Below are 25,376 nucleotides of genomic sequence, written 5' to 3' on the forward strand. Positions count from 1 at the left end.
ATGTACATCTTTGTATGGTTTAGACCAGGTATTAGGGCCTGCAGACTTCTGGTTAGTTACATATATTAGTAAGCCACCCTTCATATAAATCCCAGGATGAGTAACAACTACTAAAAAGGTAAAGGGACCTGTGACCATTAGGTCCAGTCGTGGCCGACTCTGGGGTTGTGGCGCTCATCTCACTTTATTGGCCAAGGGAGCCGGCGTTTGTCCACAGACAACTTCCGGGTCATGTGGCCAGCATGACTAAGCCACTTCTGGCGAACCACAGCAGTGCACGGAAACACTGTTTACCTTCCCGCCAGAGCAGTACCTATTTATCTACTTGCACTTTGATGTGCTTTCAAACTGCTAGGTTGGCAGGAGCAGGGACCGAGCAACGGGAGCTCACCCCATCGCGGGGATTCGAACTGCCGACCTTCTGATCGGCAAGTCCTAGGCTCTGTGGTTTAACCCACAGCGCCACCCGCGTCCCAACAACAGTACTAAGACCAACAATAAAATATAATGCAAGGAATCAGTATCTAATAAAACTATTAAAACCATCAACAATGAGAAACAGCAGTAGATCAATAAAAATACAACTCTATCTTGTATCACCAGCCGATATATTTTAGATGGTAGTGGAATGATGTGATGCCTCTCACAATATGAAGGCACAGGTAAACTAACGCAGGGAGAAGAATTATTTCAGATAGCTGGACTCCAAGTTTTCTTTGGTCTTGTGGATTAATTCTAAGACCATGGACTTAGCTCAGAAACAGATCGGGAAATAATTTAGCTGGAGGACAACCCCTGTCATCCCTGGCCATTGGCCATACTGGCTGGGCCTGATGGGTTTTAGGGCAAAGTTTGCTCCCTTCCACATCACTGTCTCTACGAAGAATTGTCAGGGCTTCACTCCAGGTTATCAAAAGCAAACTGATCAATGTAACGGGGAACTGGAGTTAAGGAGCCAAAGGCTTGAAAATGGATTCTAGGACATCAATGCTTTAAACAAACAAAAAAGAAATAAAGAAATAAAAAAGATCCTGACTATCAACACAAACACACACCAGGCATTCTGCCAAACAGCTCTTAACACAAGGAAGAATCAACTAATATTTAGCCAAAATCTGCTTCCCTGAAATTCCCATCCATTATTTCTAGCTGTCCTGTCCTTGAGAGCATTGCATCGCGTTGTAGCTGGTGAGCAGGGGGGGCAGGGGGACATTATATACTACAGTTCGTCCCAGTAACATCTAGTACTTCAAAACCCGAGAGAAATTATCTCCCCCAATATGTGAAGCCAAATAAAACAATGTATTTTATCATGACAACATAACATTTTCACTCAGTGAAAGTTGGGAAACTAACAACAAAACTATCCTTTGTGGACCTGTGTGTCCCAGACTCATTGCGTTACAGAAAGATGGAAATCCAAGTGTTTCACTGTAATGGAACACCCTTATGTAAAAGTATAAAGGGGGAAAACATAAATCATAACAAATTGAAAGCAGGGACATTTTTACCCTTTGAAACCCTTTGAAATTAGACCCGAATTCCTAGAGAAAATAAGAGGGAAGGTAGCAAGGGGGAAAGTATATGGCATTTATTACCCAAAGCCATAATGTTACAGTAACCAATATATTCTGGAAACAGCTGCAAAAACCGAAGAAAAATCCTACGGGGGTTGGTAAAACATGATATTATAAATTACCGTATACCACATAATAGTCATGTTTCTAATAAAAGACTATTATTCTTGGTAGTACTAACTGACAGTTAATTTTCACCAAGAATTTATTAGACAATTTCCTTACAATTATGTGGGGGGGGGGGGACAATAGTAGTCAAACAATTGGAGAGCAAGAGATAACCATGAGAGTAGAATTCAAGGGAGCACCCCCTATACAGCACGCTGGTTGATAGCAATTTCCCACCCCAGAACTCATAAATTATTTCCACGTTTTCATTTAGAAATAAGAAATAATGGACTTCATGGCATTTATGGTCTTTGGTGGCAACTTACGTCATCTCCCTGACAGTTACTTCCATATCTTGCATTTTTAAAATGGGCATTAATAAGCTGCCATGCAGGAAACAGGAAGAACCTGAGAAATGTGGATTTCCTTCTTTATTTTTCACCCCAGTCCTGAAGACTTTACAGTACTTAACTTGTAGAAAAATCAAGGTATGGATCTGCCAAGATGGTCTGCCCTCTTTCGTAAGTAGCAAAGGGTTTATCTGTCAATTTCAGTTTCTCAGTCTTAATTTCAGTTTTCTACATGCCCACATCAGTTTGCTCTTTTTTTAAAAAAAACCTCACGAAAATTCACCACCATTTTGCTCCAAATTTCTCATTATATACACGTCTGTATGCAATTTTGTATATTATACCCATTTTTATTTTTTGCAAAGCAATGTTCCCTACTATAATGCATAACATTTGTTTGTTGTTTTCACCAATATTATGCAGTTTTATGCATACTTTGCCTGAATACACATATTTTTGTACATATTACTTGGTTGAATAACTGCACTGCAAAATTCTGAGAAGTGTGAATACATCAGTGAAGGTATAATTGAAATGCATTATAAGAGGAAATGGCTAATAATAAATAAATAAATAAATAAGTAAGTAAGTAAGTAAGTAAGTAAGTAAGTAAGTAAGTAAGTAAGTTCCTTGGCAGAGCTGCATTTAAAAATGTACTGTATATTCTAGGGGGAGAAGCTGATGAATTTCCAGCCAGACTTAAAATAAAAATAATTTCAAACTGATAATTTATCTTAAGATGGGAGGCAGGCAGGTGGAATAGAAACAGAGAGAAGCTGAAATCAACAGGTTTTTCCAACTCTAGGCAGAGCAGTCCCTCTATCCAACCCTACCAGCTTCTCTGCATCATCCCAAAAGCAGAGACCTCTCCTTTCACCCATTGAAGCTATGGGCAAGTGAATTTGCTGCTTGCAGAGAGCTGTGAAGTTGGGCTAGGGAGGGAACAAGCCAGCCCTGCTGCTGTCATGAGGCCCAACATTGAGCCAAATCTGAGCCTCATTGCTGCACCAGTTCAGTAACCTGCCTCCTCTTCCTCCCCTGCCACCATGCAGCAGGGGCAGTTAGGCTTACAGCCCAAGTCATCAGGCTAATGCTGCAAATTAAGACTGCCAAATCTGGACCCACCAAAGGCAACGGGGAACTCAAAAGCAACTTCTCAGAACATGTTATACTGGTTTTAATTAAATGTTGTTGTCCCCTTCTCTCTGTAATAAAGCTCATTACAATAGATTATTGCCCCGCTGTGTGATCATATATAAAGAAACAGCAGTATATCTCACTGGTATATTATGGAAATTAAAATTCCTGATGCTACCATAGTAATTAATTTCCACAGGGAAGCTGGGTTAGTTTAGTAACGAGATTAATGAAAAATGTTGCCCGAGATAACGGCAATTCTGAAAGGGGGAGGGGCACCTCATTTCCCCGCTTCCTCAGAACTGTGCAAAGGTTTGGAAGGAGTGCATGTCCCATAAAGCAAGAACATTACACCCCACCCCTACCCACATGTGTTGTATAAAACAGTGGATTGAAAAATACTGAATATTAGTTAATTTAATTGTGAACTACAAACACCTTCTTCTCCTGCAAAATTGAAGTCTTTTCAATGACACCAATTTGGGGCACCCAATGTGATGTGGTACTTTGCTCATGACAAAGTAACTGATATGCATGCAGAAAGTCCCGGGTTCGATTCCTGGCATCTCCGGGTAGAGATGGAAGCGTTCCCTGACCGAAAACCTAAAGACCTACAGCCAGTGAGTGTAGGAAATACTGAATTAAAAGTAAAATAAAATAAAGCAGCAGTCTGTCCCTGAGAGACTTAATATCAGTTGAGTAAAGTACTTAAGACCATTAGGAAAACCAAAATTAATGTTGTAATTCGGAGAAGGAGTACTGTGTATCTATCTGTATTTGTTATATAGACCCTTTCAGGGTCCTCCAGGCCTTTGGCAACATGAAATTTATGAGTCATTTTTCCAGCTAATGCTAAACCCCGTATACTTTTATACCATAGTGAACGTCACAAGTGCTATAAGGTTTTCCATTGTGAGGCATCCATGTCAAGAGTTCCTGATAGCTGAGAGCTTTCAGGTGATGGTCCCAGAGATTCAGTAAACAAAATCTTGTTTTTCCGTTATTTTTATTGTATAGATTTGTTTTACTTCAATAAAATCTTTTAAAAAAACTTTTACCATTTTTTTTAAACTAGATGGAACAATGGCCTGACTCAGATAAGGCAGCTTCCTGTGTCTCTATGTTTCATTTCATTTCCTGAAGGAGAATTTGAATGGACATATGAAGCTATTTACACTGAAACAGATGACTGGCCCGTCTAGCTAATCCATTGTTAACTGCTACACCTGGCAGTGGCTTTTACAGGGAACTCGGGCAGACACCAGCAACCAGAGATCCTTTTAACTGGAGCTACAGGGTGCATCATACATGCATGAACTTCATTGCTTCCTTGTTATTTTATCTGTGACCTACATCTGTCCCTTCTAATCAGTGCTAAAAATATTTTTAAAAACATACACTGCTCAAGTGATATGATAGGGGGAAAGACAAAATGTTTTCCCTCACACCCATAAAGAAGACTTAAGACACTGTAGTCAATGTTTAAAAAGGTTATGTTTATTAAAAAGTAACAAATTAGAGGATCTGCCAAATTACAGATGGGGGCGGGGGGAATTGTTTACATAACAAGGGAAGCATCCTTCACTCCCTAGACATGGAAACTAGCAGACTATGTGTTCCCCAGCCAAGGATGGGGAGAAAACCTCTCTCCTTGCTAAGGAGCCACTGTCCAATGTTCAACGTGATGCATAGGCCAGGTCCCAAGGGAACTCCCACTTACCACCTAGTCTCTGGCTCTGAGTGATTGATCACCCCCAGAATGCCCCTGGATTGCAGTAAATTCAGATCTTACATTTCCATACCTGCCCAAACTGGATGTCAATCAGCCAAATAATGCCAACTCAAGAGAATATGTTCTACAATGTGAAGTAGGCAGAAACAGGAAGTCCCAAGAGCCAACCAGGGAATTCCTACTCAGCCCCCCAAAATACAACTAGCTGAAGCCCACACTATATAGGGGGAAAGTAGGGTGCTGCAAAATGAAATGCAGTATAGAAATTGTTTTTGATAATAATGTGCTGCATGTGTATGCAAACACCCACCCACCACCCACTGTAGTTCATTCAAAAGTTCTGCAAGAGATAAATGATGGCAGCAGCCTGTTTCATTATTCCCATTGATCTATGGTTATTTAAGAGAAAGACATAGTTTAATTCCCTCTGAAAATGGGGAAGTGGAAGACCAGCTAAACAATTTAGATGCCTGTGATCTAATCTCTGTCAAAGGCATGAATCTTGGCTCTGGCTGTGTTCTCACCACTGCCGCACCCTTGAACTGCATATATTCTGTTGACTTTGCCTTGCACAAAGCACATCAACACAATTAATGCCCTTTTCCAGTGTAAAACATTTGCAAAGTTAAATAATGCCAATGGTGGTGGTTAGTAGTACATTCTCCCCCCTTGAAATGCATCTCCTGTCTTCTAAAATAAATTACATTTTGTCTGTATATATGGAACAGAATTAGGTGCGGGGGGCAGTGGTGAGGAAGCAGTCACAGCTTATTTCCATTTTTTACATCTTTGCTAAAATGCATAACATTACCAGAGGACATGAAAAAGTTTTCTCCACCGTCTTCTTTATTTGCCAACTATGTTGTTGACGGAATGAACATTTCCTTCAGAAGCCTGGCTGCATCCCCACCCCGCCCACCACTTTTGGGGTTGATGTTAATTCCAAGTTTCCTAGGAAATATTCCCTGCTTACCCTGTTAATGGTATTTTTATTATTATTCAGAATTCAACTGATCAATTTCCTAACCTTGCCAACCTGGATTTAGGAGTTAAGTTGCCTCTTAGATTTCAGTTCAGGTAGCTCAGTCAATGAGAGGCTGGGGAAATTACATAGACGCTTGCATCCAGAACTTCAAAGCATGTTCTACACATAGTAAGCACTGTATTGATCAATAGCTACTGCTCAAGAAAAACAATGAGGCCCGAGGCATGCCCTTGAATTTCTCAATTCTGTTAGTGGCATGTTTTCTCCTAAACTTACTGCATTCCTCCCACACCCTCCCACAATTTTGTAGGGACCCATCATATTTTAATACCCAGATTAATGGTTGCTATTAAAAACATGTTAACTGTGAAAACAACGGCACATCTATCACTGCTCTTCCTTCACCCCCTCAGCATATTGACACATTGTTTAGGCTATTAAGTGGGCACACGTGTTTTTTCTCTCTGCTTAGGTGTTACAGCAATTTACTCCATTGTTCAAAGAAGAGTGCCCAGGAATTAAATGACTGGATAATCAGTTTGCAGAGTGAAGAAGTCTCTGTACAGAACAGATTGCAGTTTAATGTTCTGCTAGTAGTTCCATGCATCAATAAGCTCACCGTGTCACTATGTAAGTTGCCAAGTCTAGCTTCTCAAACATGTGTATTTACAGACAGAGGGATGCAGGCTCAGCTAGTCACTACTTTCAAACAAACTCCAGGCCAGCTCTGAACAGATATAAACAGGCGTCTCCTGTGCAAGGTGTTCTGGCATTCCCCTTTCTGACCTGCAGATCTTGCAGCATGCAAGACATGGCCACTGCCATACACCTCCCAAGGTATTCCAGCACGGGAGGGAGCAATTCAGGTCCCATAAGCTGGAATCTGTATTCTGTTGCACCACCTCACTGTATTAGAAAGCATTTTGAGAATATACATTAGTCACATTAGGAAGGGCTACAGAAGGGACCAGGTTGAATCCCCAGCATCTCCAGGTAGGGCTGGGAGAGAACGCTGCCTGGAATTCTGATGAGTTGCCACCAGTCAGTTCACAATATAAAAATTCAAAATACATAATAAAACAAAGACAAATCAATAAACCTCCATCCCACAAACAAATTTAAAAAGTCATTGAATGTTAATCAGCTGAATGCCTGGTTGAAGAGAAACATTTTCACCTAGTGCCTATATATAATGAAGGTGCCAGGCGAGTCTCACTGAGGAAAGCATTCTGCAAATGGGGAGCCACTGCAGAAAAGGCCAATTCTCCAGTTGCCACCCTCTTGCATGAAGGGCCTCACATGATGATCTCAGAGTCCAGGTAGGTTAATATGGAGAGGCTGTTTTTGAGGTATTGCAGTCCCGAGCCATTTAAGGCTTTATATGTCAAAAACCAGCACTTTGCATTGGATCTGGAAACTAATTGGCAGCCAGTGCAGTCAGACCAAGATTGGTGTAATATACTCAGATCATCTTGCGCTGATGAACAACCTGGCTGCCGGGGCTGTTATAACTTTGTGCCTGAAGCTGAATCTTTGTTGTTACAGTGGTACCTCTGGTTGCGAACAGGATCCACTCTGGAGCACCGTTTGCAACATGTGCAGAACGCAACCCGCGTCTCTGGATCGTGAATAGCCACTTCTGTGCATGCGTGTGACATCATTTTGAGCATCTGTGCATGCACGAGCAGCGAAACCCTCAAGTAACCCTTTCCAGTACTTCCGGGTTGCTGTGGGACGAAGCAAATGTAACAAGAGGTATGACTGTACTTTGCTTCAGTAAAGATCCCTTTGTGTAACATGTGTGACTTGACAAAATTTTTCAGAGAGAAGGTGGTTTTGCACAAAGATCTGAATATAAACCAATCCTAACATCAGAAATCACAATTTAAGAAACACCCAGGTTACATCCTTAATATGTATGTTAAAACCACAACCACACAGGCCTGTGGGCTGTCTCTGTGGCTGTCCATATAAAGTTGGAGCTCTACTTTCCCTCGAATATAGTTACATTTCAATTTCTGCAACAGTTTGTGCAGAAGAGTTGCCAGCTACCATTTAACCTTCTCATTTACCCATTCTCTTTATGTACTCAATCCATTTTCTTCAGTGACTGCTATGTATTTTACTCTGGTTGTTTGCATCCTGTGACAATCATTTTAAGACTCAACCACTGATCTAAATGCATTAGCTCTTAAAGCCATATCCAGGGCTCTTTCCCCCGCTTTTTCTGTCTCGCTTCAGCAAAACCCGGCTTCCTGGTGGAACTCATATGCAGTGACAAAATAGGGGAGGATACATGTTTTTGTTGGCACAAGTTATGTAATACTGGGAAGAATGGGGGGGGGGAAATGTGTGCAGTTCACATTTTCATGCAGACCTACCCAATTCACAGTTTTTGGACTAATAAGTAAACCGGAATACCTCTATTCTTTGAAATTCACACATTGAATTATGTGACTCAGTTCCCCAACCAAACCATTTACACAAAATTGAACAGGTTAGTGACAATACTGTATAAAACTACAACATATTGGGGGAAATCGCTTGCAGAAATGCAAATATTAAGCCAAATGATACAAATAAAAGCAAAAAAGACTACATATTGTGAGAAATTAACACAAAAAGTCACAATTTTTGTGCAGATTTTTAAAAAGAAAATTTTGTTTAACAGATGTGGAAATGGAGCATGGAAATTGAACACTGGCATGCATGGGCTTTCAAGCCTCAGAGGGATATTTCTTTTGCAGGTAGAAAGTAAAATACCTCTTTCGCCTTGCAACAGATGAGAAAACAGCAAGAGGATTTATTATATTACATAACCAAATGTGACAGAGAACATGAAAGCACACCAAGGCCCATTTAATGATGTAGAAAGATCTGATGCATTTTTTGAAGTTAAATGGGACTGGACCTCCTCTGATCTGGATGGTAGCTTTTCAGAAGGAAAAGTGTGCTGTGAGTCTAATACCTTACAATAATAATTTAGGTAGCTGTTTTGCTAAAATCCAGCTTTTGCTTAAATAATCCTTTTTGCCATGCAAAAGTATCCTTCTGTGACATTTACTGGATTACATATTTTGATGCCTTTACATAAAATGATTTAACAAGACCCCACACCACAAAAGTAAGGTCCATGACAATCACATGTTGCAAAGTTCTGTGTTCTACAGATGCACATGTGAGGAACTGGGTCTAGTGCCTCCCACCCAAAACACAATACTGGGCATGTCTCAAGCTGATGTATGATGTAAACAGAAAAAAGTGAAACACACAAATATGAAAACTGCAGATAAGTTTAAAACTAAAACAATACAAAATAGACAAGGACCTATTATTTCAGCTGGGAAAGCCTGTTGGAACAAGAATATCTTCTGGAAGTGCAGATAGTAGGTGCCTGTCCAATTTTGAAAGGGATGCTGTTCCACAGAACAGGAACGGCAACATAGGCAGATATTTGGGGGATTAGACCAAACATACATCAAGTCCAGCATCCAGCTTAGCCCAGTAGACAACCGCTTATATCCAGAAAGCCCACAAGCTTGTCACAAAGATAAAAACCATCAACACCCTTATATGTCCCCCAGGGACTGGTGTTCAGAGGTATGTATACTGTTTTCTTTGAACACTACAGTCCCATTTAATTGTTATACGGAATGAACATTCTGCTGGATCAGTGTGCAGGAGATGTATAAAGGCAAATTCTGCCCTAGGGATCATTAGGAAATGAAGTGAAAATGAAAATGAAACTGCTGACATCATAATGCCATTCTATAAATCTATGGAGCAACCGAATTGCATATACTGTGCACAGTTTTGGCCAACTCGCCTCATAAAGGATATTGTAGTGTCAGAAAAGTTTCAGAAAAGGATAACCCAAATCATCAAGGGGATGGAGTGACTTTCCTTTGAAGAAAGGATGCAATGTTTGGCATGTTTTAGTTTAGAGAAAAGGTAAGAGTAATATAAACAAAGCTGGGTGTTGGAAGATTCAATACAGAAAAAAGAAAGTGCTTCTTCATAGGTAACATTAAAGGAACCCTGGATGGTTAAGTCCGGTCAAAGGTAACTATGGGGTGTGGTGCTCATCTCGCTTTCAGGCCAAGGGAGCCGGTGTTTGTCCACAGACAGCTTTCCAGGTCATGTGGCCAGCATGATTAAACCGCTTCTGGCACAGTGGAACAGAGAGCACGGAAATGCTGTTTACTTCTTCATACAGTGCATTCAGCTATGGAACTTGCTCCCACAGGAGACTGTGTCACCAACCTGGATGGCTTTAAAAGAGGACTGCACAAATTCATGGGTGATAAGGATGACGTGCTCTGCATTATGACTAGTCATGCTTCTGAATACCAGTTGCTGGAAGCCACAGGAGAAGAGAGGGCTCTTGTGCTTGGGTTCTGCTTGAGGCTGTCCTATGCTGGCTTGGATGGGCCATTGACCTGATTCAGCAAGGCTCTTCCTATGTGTTTATATCATTATCAAACCCAAAATACTGGTTCAGAACAATGCCAGAGCTCAGTGACAGAATATATACTTTGCAGGCATGCAAAATGCCTGAAGCTCAGAGAACAGGTTGCTAGACTAGATGGGCCTTTGGTCTGATTCAGCAGGGCTATTCTTACATTCTCTTTTGAAGGCAATAGCGCTCTCCCACTTTGTCCCTCCTAAAACTGGCATGCATTTACTTACCAAAGGGATCCCAAGCTTCTCCTGAAACACACTAATTTGTGGGGCCTATATGACAACAAAATACTCTGATCAGAAGCTTGAGACTTGTCAGCTCTAAAAGCTCCAGAGTCAGAATTAGGCGGTGGGGAGCCAGCCTTTTGGAGCACTCCAGCTTTTAAGGAGATAATAGCAGCCAGTCACAAATCTTTTATGTAGCTGCTTTCAGAGCACAAATACTTTGAAACCAAACACAATCGGAAACTGACACTTTGCAGGCATAAGACGTCGGGGCAAGGTAGGTGGGTGGGGAGAAGTTTGATAATGCCACTCAGCCAGCATCATGAAAATTGGAATCCTGACAAAATTTACCTAGGCAATTCCCCCCTTTATGAAAAGGGAAACAAAATAGAGATTATGAAAGGTTTCTTTTTCTTTTTTAAATTTGTCTAAGAAAAATGTTTAACAAGTGCCGGATGTGAAATCAATTGTTAAGAAGCTTTCATTCTCCATGTTTCATTTTATTTCCTTCTCTTGCAGTGACAGGCTGTCTTCCTAGACAAGGATCCCAAGCTTTAGATAGTGACACATAAGAGGAAGCGTTCAGACCAATTAAGCCCACAGCTCCGTCAAAGAAGCCAGAAAGCACCCCTGTTTTTCTGAGAGAGATTAATTGGGATACTGAACATGATTATTAAAATCAGGTTGGGGGGGGGGAGGGGAGAGAATAAAAATCAAATAATGATGGTAGTGGGAGCCTACTTTATGTGACAGATGAATGACACCCAGGAAAGTCTTGGAAAGTAGGAAAACAGGAAGCTGCCTTATACTGAATCAGACCAACAGTCCATCTAGTTCAGTGTTGTTTATACTGACTGACAGCATCTCTCCAGTGTTTCAGACAGGGAGATTTTCCCAGCCTTACCTAGTGATGCTGAGAGTTGAACCTAGGACCTTGTGCATGCAAAACATGTACTCTGCCACTGAGCTATCACATTTTATCATATATTGCAGGGGCCCAGGACTCAGAAAACTCCAACAGCCCTGGCATGTGGTACCCAGAAGTTTGAGCAGACCCTTGGCCTGAAAAAGGTTCACCAGCCATTCCTATGGCTGCTTAAAGACTTTTTATTATTTAGCATCTGTTGCAAGCCACATTGAAAGGATCTCAGTTATAAAGTGACATATAAATATAGGAAATAAGCAAACAAGTAAGTAAAATAAATATTGGTTCCCACACAGACAGACTTGACTTTCACTATGTTTTGGAAAGTACCAGACAAAACTGCTCTTCCAAAGAAGGGATTTTGTTTTCAATATTTTGTACAATATTATGTGGAACAATATTTTGTAGTAATTAAGGGATTTCCTCAACCCCCGCTTAAGCTGAGCACACTCCATGAAACGAAAACACATTTTCAATTTGGGGAAAATAAAATGACTTTGGAGCCTGATTGTTAGCCATAAATTATCTGTCACAAACATTGGGTGGTTAATGTATTAATAGCCTTCCATCTACAGAATTGGATTTAGTATTCCTGTTTATTGAATTGATTTGCAAGCTGTTTACTCAGACTAGAAGAATAATTTGTGAATGACCAAGTCTGTGAGAGTCTAAATGAAAAGGTGGGAACTAATTCCATTAGTTAATCTATGCTACTTCCTTCCTTCCTTTTCTTTCTCTTTCTTTCTTTCTAAATGCAATTGTCTCTGTTTTTATTTTTAAAAGATAAAACTGCAACATCTACACATTAATTCTCCCTTCCCCAACTTGGTGCCGGCCATGTCTTTTGAATTACAACTCCCATCACCCTTGATACTAGGTCATGCTGGGTGGTCCGATGGGATTTGTAGTCAAATCAAAGTTCCTTGCTCAAGCAAGAACTTCTAAGTTCACATTAAATTTTGTTTTAGACAGAAGTTAATGGTGACACTACCTAGAAGGCTTCCAGCTCAGCCATTTACTTGAGGTTAATGGCTCCTTGCTCCAGACAAGTGGCAAATCATTCTTCTGATGGAGAGAAAAAATGTACCGCAGGAAGTTCTCTGTCGCAATTGTAATTTGAATGAGCTGGGCCCATCTCTCAAGCCTATTGCATTGAACCAGATGACCCACTTATCACTTCCAGCTTTGCAGAATACCAGGATTCTATTCTGCTGCACTGACAGTTCAGAAAATATTTATATCTTTCCATGGAGAGTCATCTCCTCCTATTTTTCATCTCCGTTGTGCTCTTAAAATAATTCATAAGCACCAAACGAAGGAAAGCATTTCTTAAAAAAAAGAAACTTTCCCAAGAGTTTGCAAGAGACTCAAATACTTTCATGTATCAAGAAAAATCAAAGGGGGGACAGAACCCTGCTGCTTTCTTGACTTCACAATACATCTTCATTGATTCCAGTTCATTGTTTTTCCAAAGACTGACTAATCAAGTTGAGCATTCTCCTTCTGCAGATCTTCTTGACTGCAGCTTGCTCAACGGGACTCTGGCTGGCCTGCTGAGCACCAGAATTATCACGGGTCACACAGAAAGAGTTGCAGCCCATTAAAAGATGCATTTGCATCTCCTTTCTGGCTCATCTAGCATGCTGCAATATATATTGTTTTATGTGATTTGCAAGGCTTAAGGGCAGGGGGAGACTATTCTAAAGGAAATAAATTGGGGTTATATTAGAAGATGTGCTGTAATCGTTCCAGCATGGGGAATGCTTTGGTTTACAACGAGAGAGGGCTGCCCTTTGATCAACTATTTGGCCGTACAGGATTTGACACCTAAAAGGAGTGTTACATGCCTACACTCTTGAATTTGGAGCCCTGAATAACAGGCACCGCTAACTTCCTACTCCCTGTGCCATGAGAATCAAGAGACCCAACCTCTGCAACTATCTGATCTATAGCCCATACAATTTGTTGGTGAGATGAACCATTAAGTTGTAATTTGCCTTCCTACTTTCTGACAATACGTTCTTCCTTTCTTGTCTATTTTCTGGCCCATACAGCCTTGTTATATATGGTCTGATCCTGCTACTACAGGTACTGCAGCCTTGGTTCTACAGGCAGTGCTACTGCCTTTAGAACAGAGGTCAACAAAGTGGCATTTGTGGACACAATGAAACCCTTGATAATGTTCCAATTCCTGTCCATACCACAGAATTCAGAGAAGTTTTGAAGGAGCTGTATTTTGCTTGGTTTGATATTTGGTAAATACCCACAGGTCCTGCTTTCTGAACATAATGTGTACCCAGGAAATTGTTTGTTAGGGGAGTGTTTGCATAATAAGCTGACAATTGCCATTGTTTCCTATATCTCTAATCTGTGATTTGTCCCATCTCTCACCACCCTTCTTGAAATGGCTGCAGTCAACCAGCAGAAGAGAGACAAAAGAAAAAAATATATTTTTCTGATCTCTCCCTCCCTGCATGGTTTCTATCCTAAAATGTTTGGCACTGACAAGCAAAACACCAATAAGGAGGTGGACAAAGTCCAGCTTGTCGCTTTGACTGATTCTGCAGTGCATATAGTGAGGTTTGGGTACTAAATTCTTGTGTTCTGATAAATGAATTTTTGCATAGTGAGCTCTTGGAAAGCAACAGAAAGGGGACAAATTTCTCCCCAGGCCCTACAAGATTCACATATTCTGGCCAGCCTCATCACTTCACTTGTTTTGAATTTTCTATATCACTATCTACAACACTATGAAGAAGCAGCAAATTGAAGCCAAGAAACATAAAGCATAACTTTTGCACCATTCCATGAAGATAAAGAGCCCCTCCAGGTTACTTGTTTATTGATCATCCATCCTGATTTTCTTGCACAAAGATCACACAGAAGTTGCATTATATCCAGTATTTACTGAGCATGCATCCTGATTTGTTGGCAGGGTGGTAACAGAACAATCAGCATTTGTCCTGCATTCATCCTGATTTGCTTGTAAGGGTTTATAAACCTTCCCATACATTCATCTCACAATTTCTAATGCATTTCCCCATCACTTTCCAAACCACAAAATGTCTTTCTTTCTTTTTCTTTTCTTTTTTAAAAAGTGGATTTATTGTGCTAGGATGACGAAGTTTTAAAAATCCACTTCAAATGCACAAACATAAAGGTCTGGTATGTGATTGAATCACTCAGACAAAATGTGACAGACTGGAGGCAATCACAAGTTAAAAGGGAGAAAGAGAGAGAGAGAGAGAGAGAGAGAGAGAGAGAGAGAGAGAGAGAGAGAGAGAGAACAACATGTGCACACACTCACACACAAATACATTGCATGGAGACTTACCTGGTAGGTGGCCATTGCTTCTCTGTCCAGAGACCGTGTCACAAGGACCTCTCCTGTGCTCTCAACAATTTTGAAAAATCCCTTTGGCTCCTGGTCCACACCTTTCCCAAAAATCCGAAATTTGGAGCCCTCTGGTCTGTCATTGTCTACCACCTGTATGAGGCAAACACAGTAGTGAGGATACAAGCCAAGGAAGCAGCAAAAAGGAATTAGGAACAATTTATCATCTTGTAGCATGCCTATATTATGATTCCTACACCTCACATAGCTACAATTCCCAAAGTAGTTTAACAATCAATCCCTCTTCCTAGGGTAGTATTGGAATTGTAGTTCTGTGAGGGGAACTCACAACTCTCAGCACCCTTAACAAACTGCAGTTCCCAGGATTCTTTGGAGAATCCATGACTTTTTAAAGTGACATGATACTGCTTTAAATGTATAGTGCAGATGGGGCCTCACGTAAGGCAAGAGACAGGTCTAGGTAACAGCTGGGGTTTATGTTTTCAGCAATGGAGATCAGGACATTGCTTTCCCTGCCTTCCCCCAGAATCCTAGGTGTAACCTGACGCCAACAGAACCTAGCAGGCACTAATTTGATGTGCCCCTTCCCTGTTTTTTTTTTTGGGGGGGGGTGAGTGTGTGTGTGTGAGAGAGATTTGCCATCAATGTTAGCTGCCAGTTAAACAATAATAATGACTCTTGCCATGTCTCTTTAAAGATGTTCAATTCAATATAAGTTTATTGTTCTAGCCAATGACCATAATATGAGGCAACATTCATGATGTAAGAAATATTGTTTCCTCTATATATACAATGGTGGTGTTGGCTATTATTATTCATAATATTTCTTACCCACCCATGTGAGGGTAAAAAGGTGTGCCTCTGGGGAGAGGGAATTCTACAGCTGCTACAGATAATGTCTTCTGCTGGAAAACCATCCCCTTAATATCTGAGGGTGGTAATGGCACTGCCAAGAAGGAAATAGTGCAAAGTGTACAGTTGCTGCATTTTGGGTCAAGCAACGGCACCGGTTCTCACTGGAAATTGGAGAGTTGTTCAATTCACTAAAACGAAGAGGGAATTCTGCACATGGTGTCAGAAGTGAACAGCAAAGCTCTTCCACATGAAAGATCTGCGATCACTTCAGAGGACAAACGAGTTTGTTTTCAGGAAGTCCAGGTTCTGACTGCTGTCCACAGCACCCTCTCAACATTTCAAGGTCTCATCTACACTATACATTTAAAGAACTATGATACTGCTTTAAACAGCTATGGTTTCCCCAAAGACTTCTGGGAGCTGAAGTTTTTTTGAAGGGTGCTGAGAATTGTTAAGAGAACACTATTCCTCCTCACAGGAGTATGATTCTTATGAAGAAAGTATGATTGATAAACCATTCTGAGAGCTGTAGCTCTGTGAGGGGAATAGAGGTCAATCAAAACGCTCAGCACCCTTCATATACTACAGTTCACAGAATTATTTGGACAAAGCCATTATTATTTTTTAAGTGGTATCATAGTGCTTTAAATGTATGATGTGAATGTGGTCAAAGTGAGTGCTTCAGAAGACAAAGGAGTTTGTTTTCCAGGAAGTCATTCTATTGCTCTGAAGGACAGTCATTCAAATCCCCCTGAAAAGCTTGCTATTGCCTCTAGTCATTCTCCCTCCAAATTTTGCAAATAAAGTTAACATAAAAAACCCTCCTAAATATGGTTCAGAACAAAACACTTGCAATGAAAACTAAGCACAAGAGTCAAGATCCAGTTATGTCTCCCCATGCCTAAGTTTCTATCCTTGCACCTGCTCTTTTAAAGTCTGGAATGACGACACTGACAATTACCCAGAAGAAGGTCTTTCTAAGTTGATACTTTGTTTAAAGTTTAATTAGCCACAAGAGGGAGCTACGTACTCCCAAAAATGACAGAAATATGGACCTCTTCTAATTGAGGTGACATTCATATATAATTCCACATTAAATAGACAGGACTTATCCCAAAGAATTCTGGGAGTTGCAATTTGTTAAAGGTGCTGAGAGGTGTTAGGAGGCCCCCACTCCTCTCAGAAAGCTACAATTCTCAGAATCCCCTGTGAATAGGGAGTGATTGTCAAACTGCTCTGGGAATCGTAACTCTGGAAAAGGAATAGAGGCCTTCTAACAACTCTCAGGGGACCGCGGGTGGCGCTGTGGATTAAACCACAGTGCCTAGGGCTTGCTGATCGAAAGGTCGGCGGTTCAAATCCCTGCGCGACAGGGTGAGCTCCCGTCGTTCGGTCCCAGGTCCTGCCTACCTAGCAGTTCGAAAGCACCCCAAAGTGCAAGTAGATAAATAGGGACCGCTCTCTAGCGGGAAGGTAAATGGCATTTCCGTGTGCTGCACTGGTGCTGGCTCACCAGCTGTGGCTTAGTCACGCTGGCCACGCCAGCTCCCGGCCTCTTGAGCGAGATGAGCGCTCAACCCCAGAGTCGGTCACGACTGGACCTGTTGGTCAGGGGTACCTTTACTTTTAACAACTCTCAGCACCCTTAATAAACCACAGCTCCCAGAATCCTTTGGCGAAAACCATGATGCCAATAGAATGTTGACACAATTCAAAATGTGTGCTCCTTTGGTTGAGGTCCCTTCACCCACCCCCAAGAAAATATTTGAGGGGGCCACCCCACCCCACTCCATAGTTGATGGGCATTGCCATTCAAATGGTGTGTGTGTGTGCGCGCGCGCGCGCACACGCACCACATCATGTGACCAATTATGTGGAACTGGGCTTATCTGCTCCCACATTGTGTTGACACCCCTGTTTTGATAACACCGAAGAATGTAGAGTTGTGGGGGGGGGATTGGCAGAAATCAAAATGCCATGTTTTTGAGGGTCCAGGTAATAGTACCCAGTGTGGCATAGTGGTTAAGTCAAACTAAATCCTGAGGGACTAGGGTTCACATTCCTACTTGCCCATGATGCTCACTGGGTGACCTTGGACACCAGCCCTCGGAGTAGCCTACCACACAAGGAAAGTATGGAGATAGGGAGAGGCATGTATATCACCTTGAGCTCCTTTTAGGAAAGGCAAGATATAAATGAAATAAATAAGAGAGCAACACCATTCTGGCATCTTTAGAACATTTCATCAAGTGGTATCCAATGCTGGCCCTAGACAGAGTAGACACATTGAAGCTAAAGGACATTAGCTGCAATGGGTGTACTCTGAGTAGGGCATAGTTGGCCACAGTCCATCCCTGTTTCTTCATCATTATTATCCCATCATCATTTTCTTTGTATGCCGCCTTTCCATAGTTAAAAACAATGCTCAAGGCAGCTTACAGCATAAGATTTACATAATCACCAACTTAACAAAAGTTATAAACAATAAATAAAACACATCAAAAAGTACACAACCAAATGAAAAACAGTTTCCACATAATTCATAAAAACTAAGAATACAGCATTAATATCAATCACAAATTTAAATGACATAGATAAAATAATAAAAGCAATTTTAAAACACAAAACAAAAACAAAGCTCTCTCTGCCCAGCAGCAGCAGCAGCAGCAGCATCCTTTATGGAGTCTGTCAGGCCCCGCCCCAAGCCAGGTGGAGAAAACAAACACAATTTCCCCCCATAATTCCCATTGCAATGATTCTGTTCCTGCACTCCCTGATTTTCTGCCTTCCAGATGTTTTGGACAAGAATTCCCTTCATGCTGGACCACTGGCCATCTTCTCTGGGGAAGATGGGAATTGTAAGCTAAAATATCTGGAGGGCACCAGTTTACAGTTGGCTGTTCTGTGCCATGATGTGGCATTGCTCCAATGAGACTTACGGGGGGATTATAAGGTGCCCCCCCAGCCAAGAGAAGTTACATTGCTTCCACAAAATACACTATGAAAAATCTGGGCTGGGGTTGGTTTTGGCTCCTTGCCCATTTTGCCCTCTCCAATACCCCCTGTGAATAAATGTTCTTGTGAGATTCTGGCCTAATTCAAATCTTCTGAACAGGAAAAGGAGCACTTCTGAAGCAGGAAAAGACTGCATCCCTTGAGGTTTCTCCATAAGGGAAATCAAAGCTAAGGCAAATGGCATTCGAAGGCTGATAAACTCCTACAAGCAGTATAAAACAAATGGGCAACTATACTTAGAAGTCCCTTACACTCACTGAATTCTGGCCAGAAGAAATTTACCAACACCATTTTTCAACTGGTGTTACCATGTCCCTTCCAGCTAAGCTCATTTCAACAGTATGATCCCTCAGCTGTTCTGATCTTATCACAGAAGTAAATCACAGAGCATTTTCCAAGGAGTGAGAAAGAAATAGATAAGTGGAGCCAGGCGGAGGGAACATCAGCCCACAATATCCCCAGGAGAGGATTTGTGTGTGTGTGTAGTTTTATAACCACAACAATTTTGCTTTTGACAATATTATTCCAGCTTAGCAACCACAGAGGTGATGTTACTTAATAACTGTCTCCCCGCCCCCCAGCCAAACTCCAAGTATTCCTGCACATCCTTGAGTCTCAGAGGCAGGTATCCGGTTGCACTCAAAATGATTTTCCATTTCCCAACACAAAAGTACCTGGATTTTAATAGAAACTCTATACCAAGGGTATCCAAGATGGTGTTCTCCACATGTGCCCACTATACGTCCCATCAACCTTAGGCAGTATGGTCAGGGATGATGGGAATTGTAGTCCAGGTACCACATGGATTACCCCTGCTCTACACTTTCAGATACAGTGTATCTGAAGAAGTGTGTATGCACACGAAAGCTCATACCAAGAACTAACTTAGTTGGTCTTTAAGGTGCTACTGGAAGGATTTTTTTTTGTTTTATATATTTATTTGTTCTGGAGATTTCTATCCCTGTTTCCAGTATATCTGTACCCTCACAAGGCAGCTTACATTTGCAACAGCAAACCATAACAAAAAGTTTTATAAATATAATGAGAAATATTGTGGGGGTTTTTGTATGTATACACACACACACACACACACACACACACACACATACACACACAAAACAAAGGGTGGCTGGGGAGACCCAGCCAGGTGGGTGGGGTACAAATAATAAAATTATCATTGAAATTATTAAATGTATCAACAATCCCAGATGATTAAAAAAAATCAAATAGCACAAAACTGTTGGTTTCTGCTTTCTTCTCTGTGCAGCGAAGTGCTTGTCACGAGACAGGTTGTTTACATTCCACAGAGTCTGTACTGTTGGAGGTTTTCCCACGGGAACGGGAGACTGGATATGACGTACACTGGTTTCCTGTTTTTCACTGTTCTTTGCAGTTTCAGTTTGTGATTCTCTCCGTGCCTTAGAGGAGAGATGACGCTTTCTCTGCTCTGGCAGAGGGAAGATGTTTTTCTGTAACTTACCAGCTTTGAAATGTAAATAAAGCAATATATAGCATGTTGGCACGTACTTTTCATCATTCCGCTGTGCACTGGATACTGCTTATCAACAATATTTGGTTATGGGCCCAGAAAAATGCAGTGTTTTGAGGATGCACTCCAGAAGTCGGGCTCCTGGCAAAGGAACAAAGGAGCTAGAGACGAAGTGCCGGCAAAGAGGATCGGAACAGCGGCAGAGAGACGGAACGCTCGGTATCTGCTCTGCGCGTCAAGATGATTGATGAAGGTATGTGCTACTGCTCCGGGCAGCCTGCCAGCTTCTAATTAATGGCTTTATGGCTGGACGTTGAACTTTTAAAGCCGTTTTCCACGGCACAAGCGTAGTGGCTTGGATGGCTGGGAAAGTGAAAGTAACAGTACAAATGCTGTTGTTTCACAGCAGCTGCAGACATGACGCAGCAAAAATTAAAGGGCAACATTGAGAAAGCACTTGGGGACTTTCACTTTTGAGCTTGCTTTTGGAATGCAGTTTGAAGCAGCTGCAGATAAGCAAAGCAAATAAACAGAAGAGCGGCACAGGCTCATAGGCAGAGGCTGTTTTGAGATTGCCTTTGGATTGAAGCAGCTGTACACAGAAGCAGCATGTATACAGCAGCTTGATTTAAAGCAGCATAGATGACGCAAGAGGCAATTGCCAAAGTCATGATGGCTAGCTGCAGAAGGCTGGATGAAGCAAGTGGGGAATTTGATACCACTGATCAGCCACATGCTCAACTCACAGTAGCTTGTGATACTGCCATGATTCAGAATGGAGCAGATCGGCGGGGTGCTGGCTGCATGGGAAAGGGGGAGTCTTCACAGACGTCATCCCATAGTGCAGTGGAACCACCAGATGGCGCCAAAGCTTTGAAGGCAGTGAAATGCTACTCGTGTGGACGTCTAGGCCATATGAAGAGGGATTGCAAATATCCCAGGGCCAAGACAGAGCAGCGCAGCGGAAGCTCATCGCGTGGAAAAGGCCAGGGCAAAGGCAAAGGTCCGGTGTCCAGGACAACGCAGCACAAGGCAATGGTCTCACGCTACGCTCCAAAGGTTGCAAAGGTTGCAGAGGTTGCAGAGGTCCAGAAGACGTCTAGATCTTTCTTCGTTGTTGATTCAGCTGCAACGCATCACATGTGCAACGATAAGCGACTGTTCGTGTCTTTTACACCGCAGGAAGGTGCAATTCACCAGGCGGATGACCACACAATCCCCAGTAAAGGCTACGGAACTGTTGTTCTTCACAGTTTGGACTTATCGATACAGGACGTGCTTTATGTGCCGGACGCGAAACATAATCTGCTTAGCGTTGGACAGCTGATGGAGCGGAAAATAGACGTTTCCTTTAAGAACAATAGATGCATCATCACTAAGAAAAATGATTATCAATTGTATGCTGAATTTGTTGATCGTTTGTTTCTTTTGTATTATGATGATGTTGTGCAGGATGACACTTGTTGCATTGCAGGTTCTAACAAAAGTTTGCATGCAGAATGTATTCACGCTTTTCACAGGAAATTTGGTCATTTGCATTTTGAGGCTGTATCTAAAATGCCTGCCTTGGTTGAAGGTATGACTATTAAACCCTGCAGGTACCACATGAAGTGCAAGGCATGCGCAGCAAACAAGGTGAAAATGGCTGCGAAAGGTAAGGTGTCTAGTAGGCAAGCTACAGAACCATACCAGGTTGTTCATGCTGATTTGGTTGGTCCACTAGCGCCCTCTTTGGGTGGAAATAGGTACTTCATGGTTCTTATTGATGCATTTTCCAGGTATATTTATGTGTACAATCTCAAGCAGAAATCAGAGGCTTTTCCTAGGTTCAAGGAATTCTGTGCTTGGTTGGGAAATGTGCATGGTAAGAAGATTAAGATTCTTTTCACCGACCGGGGGGGAGAGTTCACTTCTCAGCAGTTTGAAGCTTTTCTGGCTGAGAAAGGAATTCAACATGATTTGTCTAGTCCTCGCTCGCCATGGCAGAATGGACTTGCGGAACGAGCAAATCAAACATTGCTTCAAGGGTTAAAAACCTTGCTGCATGATGCAAATCTTCCAGAGAGTTATTGGGCCGAAGCTCTCTCATGTTTCACTTACAGTTATAATCGCAGGTTATCTTCAGCGATTGGTTGTACCCCCTATGAGAAGATGTTTGGCAAGAAGCCATACATCAAACACATGAAAATTTTTGGTTCTGACATGTGGGTTCACTCACCACAAAACTCCAAGTTAGACAAGCGTGGATTGCATGGTATCTTTCTAGGTTATCAGAAAGGGTCTTACAGAATAATGATGACTGACTCTAAGGAAATTAAGCTCACAAGAAGTGTTGAGTACAATGCCAAGTGGGGGGAGAATGTGGGAATTTTTCAATGTTATCCTGATGACAGTGATGAAACTGAGGATAGTCAAAAGCAACCGCAACAACCCACACCCACTGATGAAGGTTCTGATTCTGAGTCTGAAACTGAATCAGATGATTCAGAGGATTTCAAGAGTGCGAAAGCCTCTATGCGACCCTCTGAAAGCTCTGATCAAGAATTGGAGGAACCATTGTTCACAATAGGTCACTCATCTCCTAAGAAGGAAGAGGAGAGTGTTGAAGACCTAAGGCTAATTCGCAGGTCACAGAGAGCCACAAAAGGCAGACCTCCAAAGAGATTTGCTGATGAGTTTGCCAAGATAGCAGTAACAGCTGTTAAAAGCTCCAAGAAGGTTTTTGAACCTTCAAGTTTCCAAGAAATCCAGGATTTGGATTCAAAGGAAGCTGAGCCTTGGTTAAATGCCATGAAGGCTGAGCTTGATTCCTTGGAAAGGAACAAAACATGGGAACTTGTTCCAGTAGTTCCAGGAATGAAATTGCTTGGAAGCAAATGGGTCTTCAAAGCGAAGACTGATCAAAATGGCAAGGTAGTCAGACACAAAGCCAGGTTGGTAGCCAGAGGATTTGCTCAGGTACCAGGTGAAGATTATCACGAGACCTACTCACCCACAGTGAGGTATGAGAGCATTAGGCTTATGCTCAAGCTAGCTGCAGAGGAGAATCTACACATTAGTCACCATGATGTGAATACAGCTTTTCTGTACGGATCTCTACATGAATCACTTTATATGCTTCCACCTGATGGAGTACAGGTAAAACAGGGATATGTTTGTGCTCTGAAAAGGTCCCTTTATGGTCTCAAACAAAGTGCACGGTGTTGGCACACAAAACTCACTGAAGTATTGTTTTCTCTAGGTTTTAAGCAAGGGAAATCTGATCCATGTGTATTTGTCAAAGAGGAGGGGCAAAAGAAACTGTATTGTTTGTTTTATGTTGATGATCTTTTATTCTTTTGGAAAGATGTCACAATGTACAATAACGCCCTAGCTCAACTGAAAGAGCACTTTGACATGAAAGATCTTGGTGAGGTAAACAACTACCTATCTCTTGAAATAGAGAGAGATCAAGATGGTAACATTCTAGTACACCAGTCACGGAAAATTGCTGATGTGTTAAGCAAACTAAACCTGATGGATGCTAACCCTGTAGACACACCGATGACAACAGGTTATCAGGTAGAAGACACTGAAGAAGCATTTTCTGACACTACACTGTACAGAAGTGTGCTAGGCAAGCTAAACTTCATTGCCAGATGTTCAAGACCAGACATTGCTGTAAGCTGTAATTTGCTAAGCAGACAAGTCAACAATCCTACTGTTAAGGATTGGAAAGCTCTGAAACGCATAGCGCGGTATTTGAAAGGCACTATGCATTACAGACTGAGATTTAACAATCAGAAGTCTGGTGGTCTTGAGATATTTGCAGATGCAAGTTTTGGAAGTGACACTACAGACAGGAAAAGTACGTCTGGAGTTTGCTATAAGTACAATCAGGGTCTATTTGATTGGTCATGCAAGAAGCAAACAACAGTTAGCTTAAGTACTTGTGAAGCTGAACTGAATGCACTGTCTTATTCACTTAAAGATTGTGAATGGTTGTTACAATTGTGCAAAGACATGAAAATTCCTGTCAAATGTCCAATCCAGGTTTACCAGGACAACAAAGCATGTTTGGCTTTGCTGAATTCTGAAGGTTGTAAGCAAAGCACGAAGCACTTGCAATTGAAGTTGCAACATGCTAGGGAACGTATTCAGAAGGGACTCGTAACGGTGTCCTATATGCCAGGTAATGAAATTCCTGCTGATGTATTGTCCAAGATTGTATCAAGGGATCAACACTGTACCTATGTGCAGAAGTTGGGTTTGTACTGATATTGTACGAACACGCTGCCCAGAGATGTTCACAGAAAGGGGGAGGATGTTGGTTTCTGCTTTCTTCTCTGTGCAGCGAAGTGCTTGTCACGAGACAGGTTGTTTACATTCCACAGAGTCTGTACTGTTGGAGGTTTTCCCACGGGAACGGGAGACTGGATATGACGTACACTGGTTTCCTGTTTTTCACTGTTCTTTGCAGTTTCAGTTTGTGATTCTCTCCGTGCCTTAGAGGAGAGATGACGCTTTCTCTGCTCTGGCAGAGGGAAGATGTTTTTCTGTAACTTACCAGCTTTGAAATGTAAATAAAGCAATATATAGCATGTTGGCACGTACTTTTCATCATTCCGCTGTGCACTGGATACTGCTTATCAACAATAGCATCAGTGCTAAAAAGGTGTTAAAAATATCAGCATAAACAGAGCTCAATAAAATTATCCAAATGCAGATCAAAAGAGGGGGGGGGGACCCTTTAAGCACCTTCTAAGAATCAACAGCAAAGGAGCAATGTCCATTTCCCTGGGAAGGCACTCCAGCAGTTTGGAGCCAACACAAAAAGGGTCCTGCCTATGGTGTGCTCCAACCAGACAGCTTCTGTGGCGAGTCAAAGATCAGGACCAAAGAAGCTGAACTCAAAGGTATCCTTCATGTGGGTATTATATAGGTATCCTTCAGATAGCCTGCTCCCCAACAATTTAGGGACATAAAGGTCAGTTCCAGTACCTTAAATGGGGTGTGGGGAAAAATTGGCAGCCAGTGGTTACCACCACAGAAGAAATGTAGTGCAGTCCCAATGCCAACATGCATTTCAGCTGCCACATTCTGCCCTATACGAAGTGTCCAAAACATCTTTAAGTCACATTACAGTATTCTGGCGTGGATGTAACCAAAACACGTGTCTTCTT

General features: G+C 41.9%; 1 protein-coding gene across 2 annotated transcripts in view; it reads right to left on the reverse strand.

The window, feature by feature from the left end:
• CDH13 (cadherin 13) overlaps positions 1–25,376 on the reverse strand; it is a 657,553-nt gene that overhangs the window by 275,495 nt on the left and 356,682 nt on the right. For both annotated transcript variants that reach the window (XM_081924041.1, XM_081924042.1), the window contains exon 5: positions 14,835–14,987. In XM_081924041.1, coding sequence (XP_081780167.1) covers positions 14,835–14,987 — 153 coding nt within the window. The remainder of the gene's footprint in view (positions 1–14,834; positions 14,988–25,376) is intronic.

The sequence above is a fragment of the Podarcis melisellensis genome (assembly GCF_964234715.1).
Source record: "Podarcis melisellensis genome assembly, chromosome: 8".
Classification (NCBI taxonomy): domain Eukaryota; kingdom Metazoa; phylum Chordata; class Lepidosauria; order Squamata; family Lacertidae; genus Podarcis; species Podarcis melisellensis.